This window comes from Trichechus manatus, unplaced genomic scaffold, assembly GCF_000243295.1.
Source record: "Trichechus manatus latirostris isolate Lorelei unplaced genomic scaffold, TriManLat1.0 scaffold00022, whole genome shotgun sequence".
In the NCBI taxonomy this organism is placed as follows: Eukaryota; Metazoa; Chordata; class Mammalia; order Sirenia; family Trichechidae; genus Trichechus; species Trichechus manatus.
Genome location: NW_004443958.1, coordinates 8057938 through 8070102, shown reverse-complemented (window position 1 = coordinate 8070102; position 12165 = coordinate 8057938). Strand labels below are relative to the sequence as shown.

Below are 12165 nucleotides of genomic sequence, written 5' to 3'. Positions count from 1 at the left end.
GTCTGATGAATGGGTGCTGAAGGGAATTTCAGGCTATATTTATGGACTTTGGATGAAAAAAACTTTTGGTGTTAATGAGTACCGCCACTGGATTAAGGAGGTAAGAGATCCATTATCCACTTACAAGTCATTTAGACATGTTAGTGTCCTACTGATTTCCAAGTCATGTGCCCTTTATTTTTAATAACTGTAAAGTATTTATAAAAATGTCATTTTAAAGTTCCTGAGTTTTCACAGTAAAATGGGAATCACTTTACTAAGAAGCACTAATGGTCTATTTTATCTGCTTACTAGCGTTGGCCCCGATGTCTATTTTTTTTTTTTTTTTTTTTAAGTAGGAGAATGTTTAGGATTTTTAACATCAAGTTAGTTTTTAGATATATTCCAGATCCTCATAGTAGTCATTTATAACTGTGCTTCCAAAGTTTGTTTACAGTTGGAGAACAGATTCTGGAGTCAGATTGCTTGCTTTTGAATCTCCCTCATACATTTACTAGCTTTGTGACTTTGGCTTATATTTCCAAGCCTCATCTGTATAAAAATCAAAAAACGAAATCCATTGCCATTGAGTCGATTTTGACTCAAGCAACTCTATAGGACAGAGTAGAACTGCCCGGTAGGGTTTCCAGGGAGTGACTGGCAGATTCGAACTGCCAACATTTTGGTTAGCATCCTGGCTCTTAAGCAGTGTGCCACCAGGGCCCCTCATCTGTATGAGAGGGAGTAATAGTAGTGTCTATCCCACTAGCAGGGGTTGTGAGGCATCATACATGTAATGTGCATTGCATGGTGCCTTGTACATAGTAAGTGCTTATAGGTTGGCTAGTCCTTGAATGCATTTATGTTCACTGCCATAGCATGTCTTTTTCCTACTATTTAAGAATTTGATCCCCCCACTCCCCCGCCACCAAAAAAATTATGTTTTACTCAGCCCATTCTGTTCATAGACATTTTAATCATATTATGCTTAGCTTCTTTCTTCCCAGGTCGAAAAATCTCAGTCTTTAATATCCTCATTAAGCTGACCCCTCCATCTTCCCCCTTCTCTCATTTTATTTATTTTCATCATCCAGGCCTAAAACTCAGGAAAGCCATCAAGTTAGTTGTAAAAGATTTCATCTAGAACTGGAAGGATCCATTCTTCACTTTGTAAATTAGTAGAGAAGAGGAAAAAAAATAATATGTAGCACTTAACAATGTACCTGGCACTGGTAGAAAGATTTTAGAAATATTAACTCATTTAATCCTCATAAAAACTAAAAACCCATTGCTGTGAGGTCAGTTCTGACTCATAGAGACCCTATAGGACAGAGTAGAACTGCCCCATAGGGTTTCCAAGGAGCTTCTGGTGGATTCGATCTGCCAGCCTTTTCGTTAGCTGCAAATGCTTAACCTCTGAGCCACCAGGGCTCCTTAATCCTCATAACAACTTTGTTAGTATCCACATTTTATAGGCGAGAAAACTGAGGCACAGAGAGGTTAAGTTATTTGGCCAAAGTTACATAGCTAGTAAGTAATAGAGTCTGGATTTAAACCTGACCTTTAACCATTTCAGTGTGCTTTTTAACACTTCTCTACGCTGCATCTCCACTACTGTCAGTTTGCCGTCCTCTAGTGTCTTGCTTGTTGCTATTAAGCAGGAAGCTATGCTACTGGCATTTCAGATACCAGCAGGGTCATCCATGGTGGGCAGGTTTCAGTGGAGCTTTTAGATTAAGACAGAAGAAAGGCTTGGCAATTGACTTCTGAAATTAGCCAGTAGAAATGCTATGGGTTAGAACAGAATATTGTCCGACTGGACTCAAACATGTCAATGATTGTAAAGATGACACAGAACTGGACACCGTTTTCATTCTCTTATATGTAGAGTCACCATGAATCGGAGATGGCGCGGTGGCAGCCAACAACACTGTATCTGTATCATTTAAACTGGTCACGAATTTCCGGCACAGTTGCTTTATTGTGTTTTCTTCACTGAACTTTTTTTTTTTTCAACTTTGATCTATTAAAGGAAGAGTTCAGAAGTTTTAAAATGATGAATTTCTAAAATAATTTTATCCCTGTTTCTTTTTACTTGCCTAAATACCCCACCAGAAGCAAAATAGAGAGAAGGAAGAAATAAACTTGGAACATAAGTCAGAGAGGTTGGGAAGAGCCATTATGAAAAGTTGCCAGGCTATTGGCCAGCCCTGAAGTCACAATGTGGAGAAGGCTTTTTGGCTCTATCATTTAGCCAGCCATCCCATCTGCTTTGTTTATAAGTACATAATTTATTCTCAAAATACATACATCTCATTTATTTTAAGAAATTTATATTCTGATTTCAGAAAATGAGAATTCACAGGTCAGTTCTGAAATTGGATGTGTGAAAAAATATTTTCGTTGACTCCTAGTTTTATATCTTTTTTAGGAACTAGACAAAATAGTGGCGTATGAATTGAAGACTGGTGGAGTTTTATTGCATCCCATTTTTGGTGGAGGGAAAGAGAAGGATAAGTATGTTTATTTTTCAGAGACGATATTATAAACCTGTTTTAAGGGATCATTGTTACATGATCACTTGTATGTATGTCGAGGCCCACACAAAGTCAAAGGAGTAGTAATAGTGTGTAATAATATTGATGCCACAAACACTGGTGATATTTTCATTACTCCTTTCAGTAAGTTTGCTGTTTTTATCATATATGATAACTATTGTCAGTAATAGAAATCATGGATATTTTTCTGTCACATTATAATTGTTGCAAATTACTTTGAAATATCCTTTGCAGTCATCACTATCTCACAGTTACCACAGTTATTAGATCAGCTGCTAGATCCTAGTATTTAATGCATTGATAAGCTAGCATGTATACAACTTAAATGTTCATATATATACATCATAAATATTTTCTGCTAGACTGTAGCCTTAATCTACTCATGATCTTTCTCACCACATCAAAATTTTTACATAGTCTTTATGTCTTTGGATTTTGTTTTTCCCATCCCAAAATTATGAAGACAATTTTTTCCTTTATTTTGTTCTAGTACTTTTAGAATTGTTTTTGTTTGATTATGTTAAATATGTAATCCATCTTGAGTGTATTTTTTTTTAATTTTATTGTACTTTAGATGAAGGTTTATGGAACATACTGGCTTCTCATTAAACAGTACACATAAATTGTTTTATGACATTGGTTAACAGCTCCATGACATGTCAACACTCTCCCTTCTCGACCTTGGATTTGCTATTACCAGCTTTCCTGTCTGTCCCCTCCTGCCTTTCATCCTTGCCACTGGGCTGATACGCTTTATGGGCCTGTCTAATCTTTGGCTGAAGGGTGAACCTTAGGAGTGACTTCATTACTGAGCTAAAAGGGTGTCCGGGGGCCATACTCTCAGGATTTCTCCAGTCTTTGTCAGGCCAGTAAGTCTAGTCTTTTTTTGTGAGTTAGAATTTTGTTCTACATTTTTCTCCAGCTCTGTCCAGGACGCTCTGTTGTGATCCCTGTCAGAGCAGTCAGTGGTGGTAGACAGGCACCATCTAGTTGTGCTGGACTCAGTCTGATGGAGGCCATGGTAGTTGTGGTCCATTAGTCCTCTGAACTAATCTTTCCCTTCTATCTTTGGTTTTCTTCATTCTCCCTTGCTCCCGAAGGGGTGAGACCAGTGGAGTATCTTAGATGGCCGCTCACGGGCTTTTAAGACGCCAGACACTACTCAACCAAAGTATAATGTAGAACATTTTCTTTATAAACTATGTTATGCCAGTTGAGCTAGATGTTCCCTGAGACCATGGTCCCCACAGCCCTCAGCCCGGCAGTTCGGTCCCTTAGGGTTGAATGTATTTTTTGCGTGTGCTTTAACATTGGGATGTTGATTGGAATTGCATTGATTTTATTGATGAATTGAAATATTTTTGGTATTTTGTATTCCAGTGTTTATAGTATTGTGTATTCCCACCTAGGTGTTTGGCACATGTCTCCATTTATTCAAGTTTTCTTTTATGCCTTTTAGTAAAACTTCATAATTTTCTTTCAGTTAGGTTTATTCTTACGTGTTTCCTGGTCTTTCTTGCTCTCATACTAATGAAATTGCTATGAATTTTTTTATATGTGTTTTTGATGAAAATTTACACAGCAAATTAGGTTCCCATTTAACAATTTCTATACATACTGTTCAGTGACATTGTTTACATTTTTCACAGTGTGTCAACATTCTCATTATTTCCATTCTGGTTGTTTTCTGTTTCCACTAACCTAGCTTCCCCATCCCCCCACCACCCCAAACCCCTTACCTTCTCATCTTTGTTTTAGGGTAAATGTTGACCATTTGGTCTCATATACCCGCTGCTGTCAAGTCGATTCCAACTCATAGCGACCTTAGAGGACAGAGTAGAACTGCCCCATAGGGTTTCCAAGGCTGTAAATCTTTATGGAAGCAGACTGCCACATCTTTCTTCCACGGAGCAGCTGGTAGGTTCAAACCACTGACCTTTTGGTTAGCAGCCGAGTGCTTTAACTACTGTGCCACCAGGGCTCCATTAGATCATTATTTAAAGGAGCACAGTACTCATGGGTGATGTTTATATTATGAGCCAATCTGTTACTTGGCTGAAAAGTGATCTGTGGGCGTGGTTTAGGTTCCAAATTTAAAGGGTATCTCAGCGCAGTAGTCTAGGGGATTCCTCTAGTCTCTAGTGGTCCAATAAGTCTGGCCTTTTTTAGGAATTTGAGTCTTGTTCTGCATTTTTCTCCTGTTCTATGTTGGACCATCTATTGTGTCCCTGGTCAGAATGGTAGGTAATGGTAGTCGGGCACCATCTAGTTCTTCTAATCTCAGGATAAATGAGGCCGTAGTTTGTGTGGGGTGTTAGTCCTGTAGAGTAGTTTCTTCTTTGAGTCTTTGATTTCCTTTTTTCTCTTTTGCTTCAGACGAGTACCTACCAATAGTTATATTTTAGATGGCTGCTCCCAAGCTTTTAAGACCCCAGATGCTACTCACCAAACTAGCATGTAGAAAATTATCTTTATGCACTATGTTAATGCCAGTTGACTGAGTTGCCCCACGAGATTGTGGTCCTAAGCCTTCAAACCCAGTAAACAAATCCCTCAAGATGTTTGGTTATGTCTAGGATGTCTCCATAACTGTGCCTTCTATGTGCTTTAGTGTATGTATGAATATATATGCAGCACAAACATGTATATACATATGCCTCCAGATGCACCTGTACATGTACACCCATATGCTCACATGTGCCGTCTTGTACACATATATGTGTACATAGCTACCTCTGTAACCACACATACATTTTTTGGTTGTTATTAATGTTTTTGCAAAATTGTATATGTTACAGCGTTTACCAAAATCATCTCTTATTCTTGTGTACTTCTTAATGTCATCATTTACCTTGGTCATGCTGTGCAGACTTCGCCCATATTCAGTATTGTCTTTCCTGTCACCAAACATAACCAATAACAAGTGTCTACTGTCTAGAAAGTGATTCTCCCTCCCTGCCCCTTCCATACTTGGTAACCACCAAAGAACATTGCATTCTGTATGTATACCTGTTCTTGTCTTTTTATAAAAGTGAGAGCATACAATATTTGTCCTTTTGTGATTGACGTATTTCACTCAGCATTATGTCCTCCAGGTTCATCCATGTTATGTTTTGAGAACTCATCATTTTTCTTTATAGCTGCATAATATTCCATTGTATGTATGTACCACAATTTGTTTATCCATTCATCTGTTGATGGGCACTTAGGTTGTTTCTATCTTTTTGCTATTGTGAATAATGCTGCAGTGAACATAGGTGTGCATATGTATATTCCTGTCCCTGCTGTTAGATCTCTAAGGTATATACCTAGGAGTGGGATTGCTGGCTCATAAGGTATTTCTATTTCTAGGTTTTTGAGGAAGCATCATAACTGTTTTCCATAGTGGTGTACCATTTTACAGTACCGCCAGCAATTAATGTATAAGAGTTCCAGTCCCCTCACAACCTCGCTAGCATTTGTTGTTTTCTGTTTTTTTGATCAGTACCATTTTTGCAGAGGTGAGATGGTATCTCATTGTTGTTTTGATTTGCATCTTTCTAATGGCTGATGATCACAAGCATCTTTTGATGTGATTATTGGCCACCTGATTGTCGTCTTTGGTGAAGTGTTTGTTCATGTCCTTGGCCCATTTTTTTAATTGGATTACTTATCTTTTTGTTGTTGAGTTGTTGAAGTTTTCTATATGTTTTAGAGATTAGACCCTTATCAGGTATGTCATCCCCCAAGATTTTTTTCCAGTCTGTAGGTTCTTTTTTCACTCTTTTGGTAGTCTTTCGGTGAGCATACGTATTTAATTTTAGTAGGTCCCAGCTACCTAATTTGTCTTCTGTTGTTTTTGCATTTGTAGTTGTGTTTGATAGTCTGTTTTTAAAGAACACAACCTTATTTTTCCGCAAATAACGTGAACCTTCTATGTTTGTTTGCCAGCTGTGCCCACCCCCCGCAAGTTATTTTCGTAAGCGTGCTATGCTAATTTTTTTTACAGCAGCATGTAAAAAAAAGTTGGCTTAGCTGCACTTATGAAAATACCTCACAGGGGGAGGACATGATTGGCAAACAAACATAGAAGGCACACGTTTTTTACATAAAAATATGGTAGGTCCTATACTTTTGTCCCTGTGTTATCTTCCAGGAATTTTATAGATTTTGCTTTAACATTTAGGTCTTTGATGCATTTTGAGTTGCTGTGAATTTTGATTTATTGTCTTGTTATAGCCATGGAATTTATTGCTTATTTAATGTTCAAATTTGTTATATTAAGTAAATACACATATTTTTTTTTAGTCCAGCATCCCACCTACACTTTTCAATAAAGCATCCACATACACTCTCCTGGGAATATTACACTATGTTCCAGTGTAAAGCTCACCTTGTGATGAGATTGATTGAAAATAGGATCAGTATGGAATTTATGCTGCAAGTAAGTATTAAACTTAAGAACTTAACAATGGTAAAGAAAGATCTGTTCTGTATGTATGTTATCTTATAGAGGGCATCTAGGTTTATAGTTTGATTTCTGTTATTAATTAATTAGCTGTTTGCCCACTATGTAAGTGTGTGGCTTTTTTTGTTTGTTTTTTTGTTTTTGTTGTTTGCATTTTTTCAGATGTAGAATATCAGTACTTGTGCCACTTAGCACAAGATTATTATGAAAATAAAATTAGAATTGATGAAAGTAAAATCTATTTATGCATGTGATTTTGTTTTCTGCATTCCTTAGAATATTGATATTAAGGATGAAGTGCCATTTAGAAATGTTTTGAATATATTTTTTCAATGGAAAAAAGTAAACTAATCTAAAAGATGTTTAACTTTTACTGTTTTGCCAAATTCTGCCATATATTTTAAGCAAGTTTTGGTATAAATAGTTAAGATATAGTTGAGATAGTAGAAACCATCTGTATTATAAATGTTTAGCAATTTTTTTCATTGATAACAATCTTAGAGGTGGGTGAAAAATAACTTATTAATAATCTTTTTTAAGAACATTTTAAGTTTATCCTAACATTAAGTTTCTTTAATCCTCTTTCACCTTGCCTTTAGAGTAAAGAATAGACATATTAAATGAGAGATGGTCCATAAAGGGCCGTTCAACTTTTTGGAGTGGTATAAATCTGAATGAGTATTCTCAACCTCTTAAATAATGTTTAGATTCTCTGTAAAGCTCATAGCACAGTAAATTAGAGGTATTATATTGTTTATTATATAATTAGTTATAATTATTAATAAACAAAAGAGTCTTTAATGTTCATAGGAAAAATGGTTTTAATCTGTTTAAATCTTTGCATGTTTCTATTGCTAAGTAGCCTTTAACTGGAACAATATGTAGTAAAATGTGAAATTATTATCCTCCATAATTGACTATAAGAAAGTTATCAGGCAAAGTATGTATAGTACAGACTTTAAAGCAATATATATTATGTTACATGACCTTACTGATTGACACATTTGTCCTTACAGGTTTTCAATAAACTGCTAAGTCTGGCTAGTACTGCTTCATCTCAGAAGTTCCAGTCACATATGTGGAGTCAGATGTTGGTTTCCACATCTGGGTTTTTGAAGTCCATCTCCAATGTCTCTGGCAAAGACATCCAGCCTTTAATAAAGCAGTGGGTGTATCCTTTTTAATATCATTCAAAAAAGTGGGGAAGGGAATAAGGTACATGTATAAGGGAAAGGTGGAAGAAAAAGAATATAAGGGACTAAAGAGGGTATGCCTATTTTAATATTAGAAATAACCATGAACTGTGAATTATTTCCTCTAAGGTGACTATGATCATTGAGATATACACATACATATGTATCTGTGTATTTAAAATTTGGCATATTTTGAAGTAGTTTTTAGTGTGTGAGCGAAGCAATGGGTTTGATGGTGGTGGAGGTGAATAATCTACCAGACAGGGCTGTAGGATTACTTGTAAGATGCAGTGGACTGGTGACTTTTAGATGTGGTTAGAAGTTGGCACAACTTGAGTGGTATATTGGAACTTTGTAATTTTTTGCATTTTTTTTCATTTTAAAACACTATATTAATAACCTAGTAGAGTAGTTTTGCTTTTTTTAGAATACAAATTTCTTAATATTTCAGAAATTTTGTTTGAATCTGGGGAAACATTTCCACAAGAATTTTAAATACTTTACCACCTGGTTTGCAATGAAGTATGCTTCTCAAGTTTTGAATTCTTAGAGATGCATTTGAAAATGATTATTAATATAGTGAATAACTTATTTTGGTTAGTACATATTCATTTCATCATGTAAAGATTCCTTTACAATTCTTCAGAGACCAGAGTGGAGTAGTAAAATTTTATGGAAGTTTTGCATTTAATAGAAAACGAAATGTCTTGGAATTGGAAATAAAACAAGATTATACATCTCCTGGAACTCAGAAATATGTGGTAAGTTTATTTTCCAAAGTAGTCGTTTGCACTGCTATCTTCTAATTTTAGTATAGGAAGTGCTTAGGGGTGGGCTGGTAGTTGCAAGATTTATAATGAGGTTTTGTTTGGAGAAAATGAAATTGAGAAATCACCAAGTGTCAATGAGAGGTAACAGGGGTTAAAGTTGCAGTGGGCTCAAATTCTCCCAGTTACCCCGCCCTTTCTCATTAGCAGCCTTTCTGTGTCTCCAGATACACAGTTTGTATAGTATTATTTTATATCTTGATTTCTATACTGGTATACATAAGCATGGAGCCCTGGTGGTGCACTGTTTAAAGTGCTCAGCTGCTAACTGGAAGTTTGGTGGTGTGAACCCACCAGCCACTCCTTGGCAGAAAGATGTGGCAGGCTGCTCCCATAAAGATTACAGCCTTGGAAACCCTATAGGGCAGTTCTACTCTGTCCTATAGAGTGGCTATGAGTCAGAATCTGCTCGATGGCAGTGGGTTTTAGTTTTACACATAAGCATACATATTGGTATTTTTCTAGCACTGCCTTTGAACATTATGTTTCTTTTTAAAGGGACCACTTAAAGTAACAGTGCAGGAGTTAGATGGATCCTTCAATCATACATTGCAAATTGAAGAAAACAGCCTTAAACATGATATACCCTGCCATTCCAAAAGCAGACGGTACGCTTTGAATTGTAACTATCAACTGAAGTTATTAAACTATAAGTCACAGTTTAAAATGCCAAATTAAAAATCTTGTTGTGTACCCTAATTTTTTTTTAGGTAGGGAAAATGTTATCTAGTATCTTCTTTTCCATTTTGCTTGAACTTAGTATTACCAAAGATTCTTTGTTTACTGTCTGTTCTTTTTTTTTTTAATTATTTTTTCCCATATAAAAATTTATACATACATTGTTATGTGACTCTTATTGCTGTCCCCATACTATCACAGCACACTCCTCCTTTCCACCCCTGATAACCCCGTGTCCATTCAACCAGCCCCTAACCCTCTCTGCCTTCCCGTCTCACCTCCGGACAGAAGCTGCCTGTTGAGTCTCTTGTATCTACTTGAGCTAAGAGGCACACTCTCATGAGTATCACTTTATGTCCCACAGTCCAGTCCAATCCCTGTCTGAAGAGTTGGCCTCAGAAATTGTTTTAGTTCTGGACTGATAGAGAATCCAGGGGCTATGCTTTCCAGGGTACCTCCAGTCTCAGACCTTTAAATCTGGACTTCTTACTAGATTTGGAGTTCTGCACCCCACCTTTCTCCTGCTCCATCCAGGACTCTCTGTTGTGTTCCCTGTCAGGGCAGTCATTGGTGGTAGCCGGGTACCATCTAGTTCTTCTGGTCTCAGGCTAATGAATTCTCTGATTTATGTGGCCCTTTCTGCCTCTTGGTCTATTACTTTCTTTGTGTCTTTGGTCATTCTTCTTTACTCTAGGTGGTTGGGACCAATTGATACACCTTAGATGGCCACTTGCAAGCTTTTAAGACCCCAGATGCCACTCACCAAAGTAGGATGCAGAACATTTTCTTAATAAGCTTTGTTATGGCAATTGACCTAGATATCCCCTGAAAGCATGGTCCCCAGACCCCTACCCCTGCTGCTCTCTCCCTCACAGTGTTTGATTGTATTCAGGAGACTTCTTAGCTTTGGTTTAGTCCGGTTGTGCTGACTTCCCCTGTAGTGTGTGCTGTCCTTCCCTTCACCTAAGATAATTCTTACCTACTATCTAGTTAGTAAATAACCCTCCTCCTCCCTCCCCACCCTCGTAACCATCAAAGAATGTTTTCTTCTCTGTTTAAACCTTTTCTTGAGTTCTCATAATAGTGGCCTTCTACAATATTTGTCCTTCTGTGACTGACTAAATTCACTCAACGTAATGACCTCCAGCTTCTTCCACGTTGTGTTTTACGGCTTCATCCTTGTTCTTTATCATAGCGTAGTATTCTGTTGTGTGGATATACCATAATTTGTTAATCCGTTAGTCCGTTCATGGGCACCTAGGTTGTTGCCATCTTTTTGCTATTGTGAACAGTGCTGCAGTGAACATGAGTGTGCATAAATCTATTCGTGTGACAGCTCTTATTTCTCTAGGATATATTCCAAGGAGCGGATAGCTGAATCGTATGGTACTTCTATTTCTAGCTTTTTAAGGAAGCACCAAATCAATTTACAAAGTGGTTGTACCATTTTATATTCCCACCAACAGTGTAGAGGTGTTCCAGTCTCTCCACAACCTCTCCAGCATTTATTATTTTGTGTTTTTTGGATTAATGGTAGCCTTGTTGGGATGAGATGATATCATTGTAGTTTTGATTTGCATTTCTCTAATGGCTAACGATCATGAGCATTTCTTCATGTGTCTGTTAGCCACCTGAATATCTTCTTTGGTGAAGTGCCTGTTCATATCCTTTGCCCATTTTTTAATTGGGTTATTTGTCTTTTGTTGAGGTTTTGCAGTATCTTATAGATTTTAGAGATTGGACGCTGATCAGATTTGTTACAGCGAAAAATGTTTTCCCAGTCTGTAGGTTGTCTTTTGACACTTTTGGTGAAGTGTTTTGATGAGCACAAGTAGTTGATTTTTAGGAGCTCCCATTTATCTGATCTCTCTTATGGTGCTTGTGCATTGTTACTTATGGTTTGTATTGTGTTTATGCCATGTATTAGGGCTTCTAGTATTGTCCCTAGTTTTTCTTCCATGGTCTTTATCGTTTTTCATATTTAAGTCTTGGATCCATTTTGAGTTAGTTTTTGTGCATGGTGTGAGGTATGGGTCTTGTTTCAGATTTTTGCAGATGGATATCCAGTTATGCCAGCACCATTTGTTAAAGAGACTGTCTTTTCCCCAGTTAACGGACTTTGGGCCTTTGTCAAATATCAGCTGCTCATAGGTGGATGAATTTCTGTCTGGATTCTCAATTCTGTTCCATTGGTCTATGTATCTGTTGTACCAGTACCAGACTGTTTTGACTACTGTGGCGGTAGTCAAGGTTCTAAATCACATAGTGTGAGGCCTCCCACTTTGTTCTTCTTCTTGAGTAATCCTTTACTTATTCAGGGCCTCTTCCCTTTCCATATGAAGTTGGTGATTTGTTTCTCCATCTCGTTAAAAAATGCCGGTGGAATTTGGAATGGGATTACATTGTATCTGTGGATCACTTTAGGTAAAATTGACATTTTCACACTGTTGAGTCTACCTATCCATGAGCAAGGTATGTTTTTC

At 37.1% G+C, this 12165-nt stretch overlaps 1 protein-coding gene across 2 annotated transcripts in view; it reads left to right on the top strand.

Annotated features, from left to right (window-relative positions):
* TAF2 (TATA-box binding protein associated factor 2) overlaps nt 1-12165 on the top strand; it is a 101536-nt gene that overhangs the window by 26037 nt on the left and 63334 nt on the right. For both annotated transcript variants that reach the window (XM_004372974.3, XM_023728169.1), the window contains 6 exons: nt 1-100; nt 2411-2496; nt 6825-6960; nt 8001-8155; nt 8824-8938; nt 9503-9612. In XM_004372974.3, the coding sequence (XP_004373031.1) occupies nt 1-100; nt 2411-2496; nt 6825-6960; nt 8001-8155; nt 8824-8938; nt 9503-9612 (702 nt within the window). The remainder of the gene's footprint in view (nt 101-2410; nt 2497-6824; nt 6961-8000; nt 8156-8823; nt 8939-9502; nt 9613-12165) is intronic.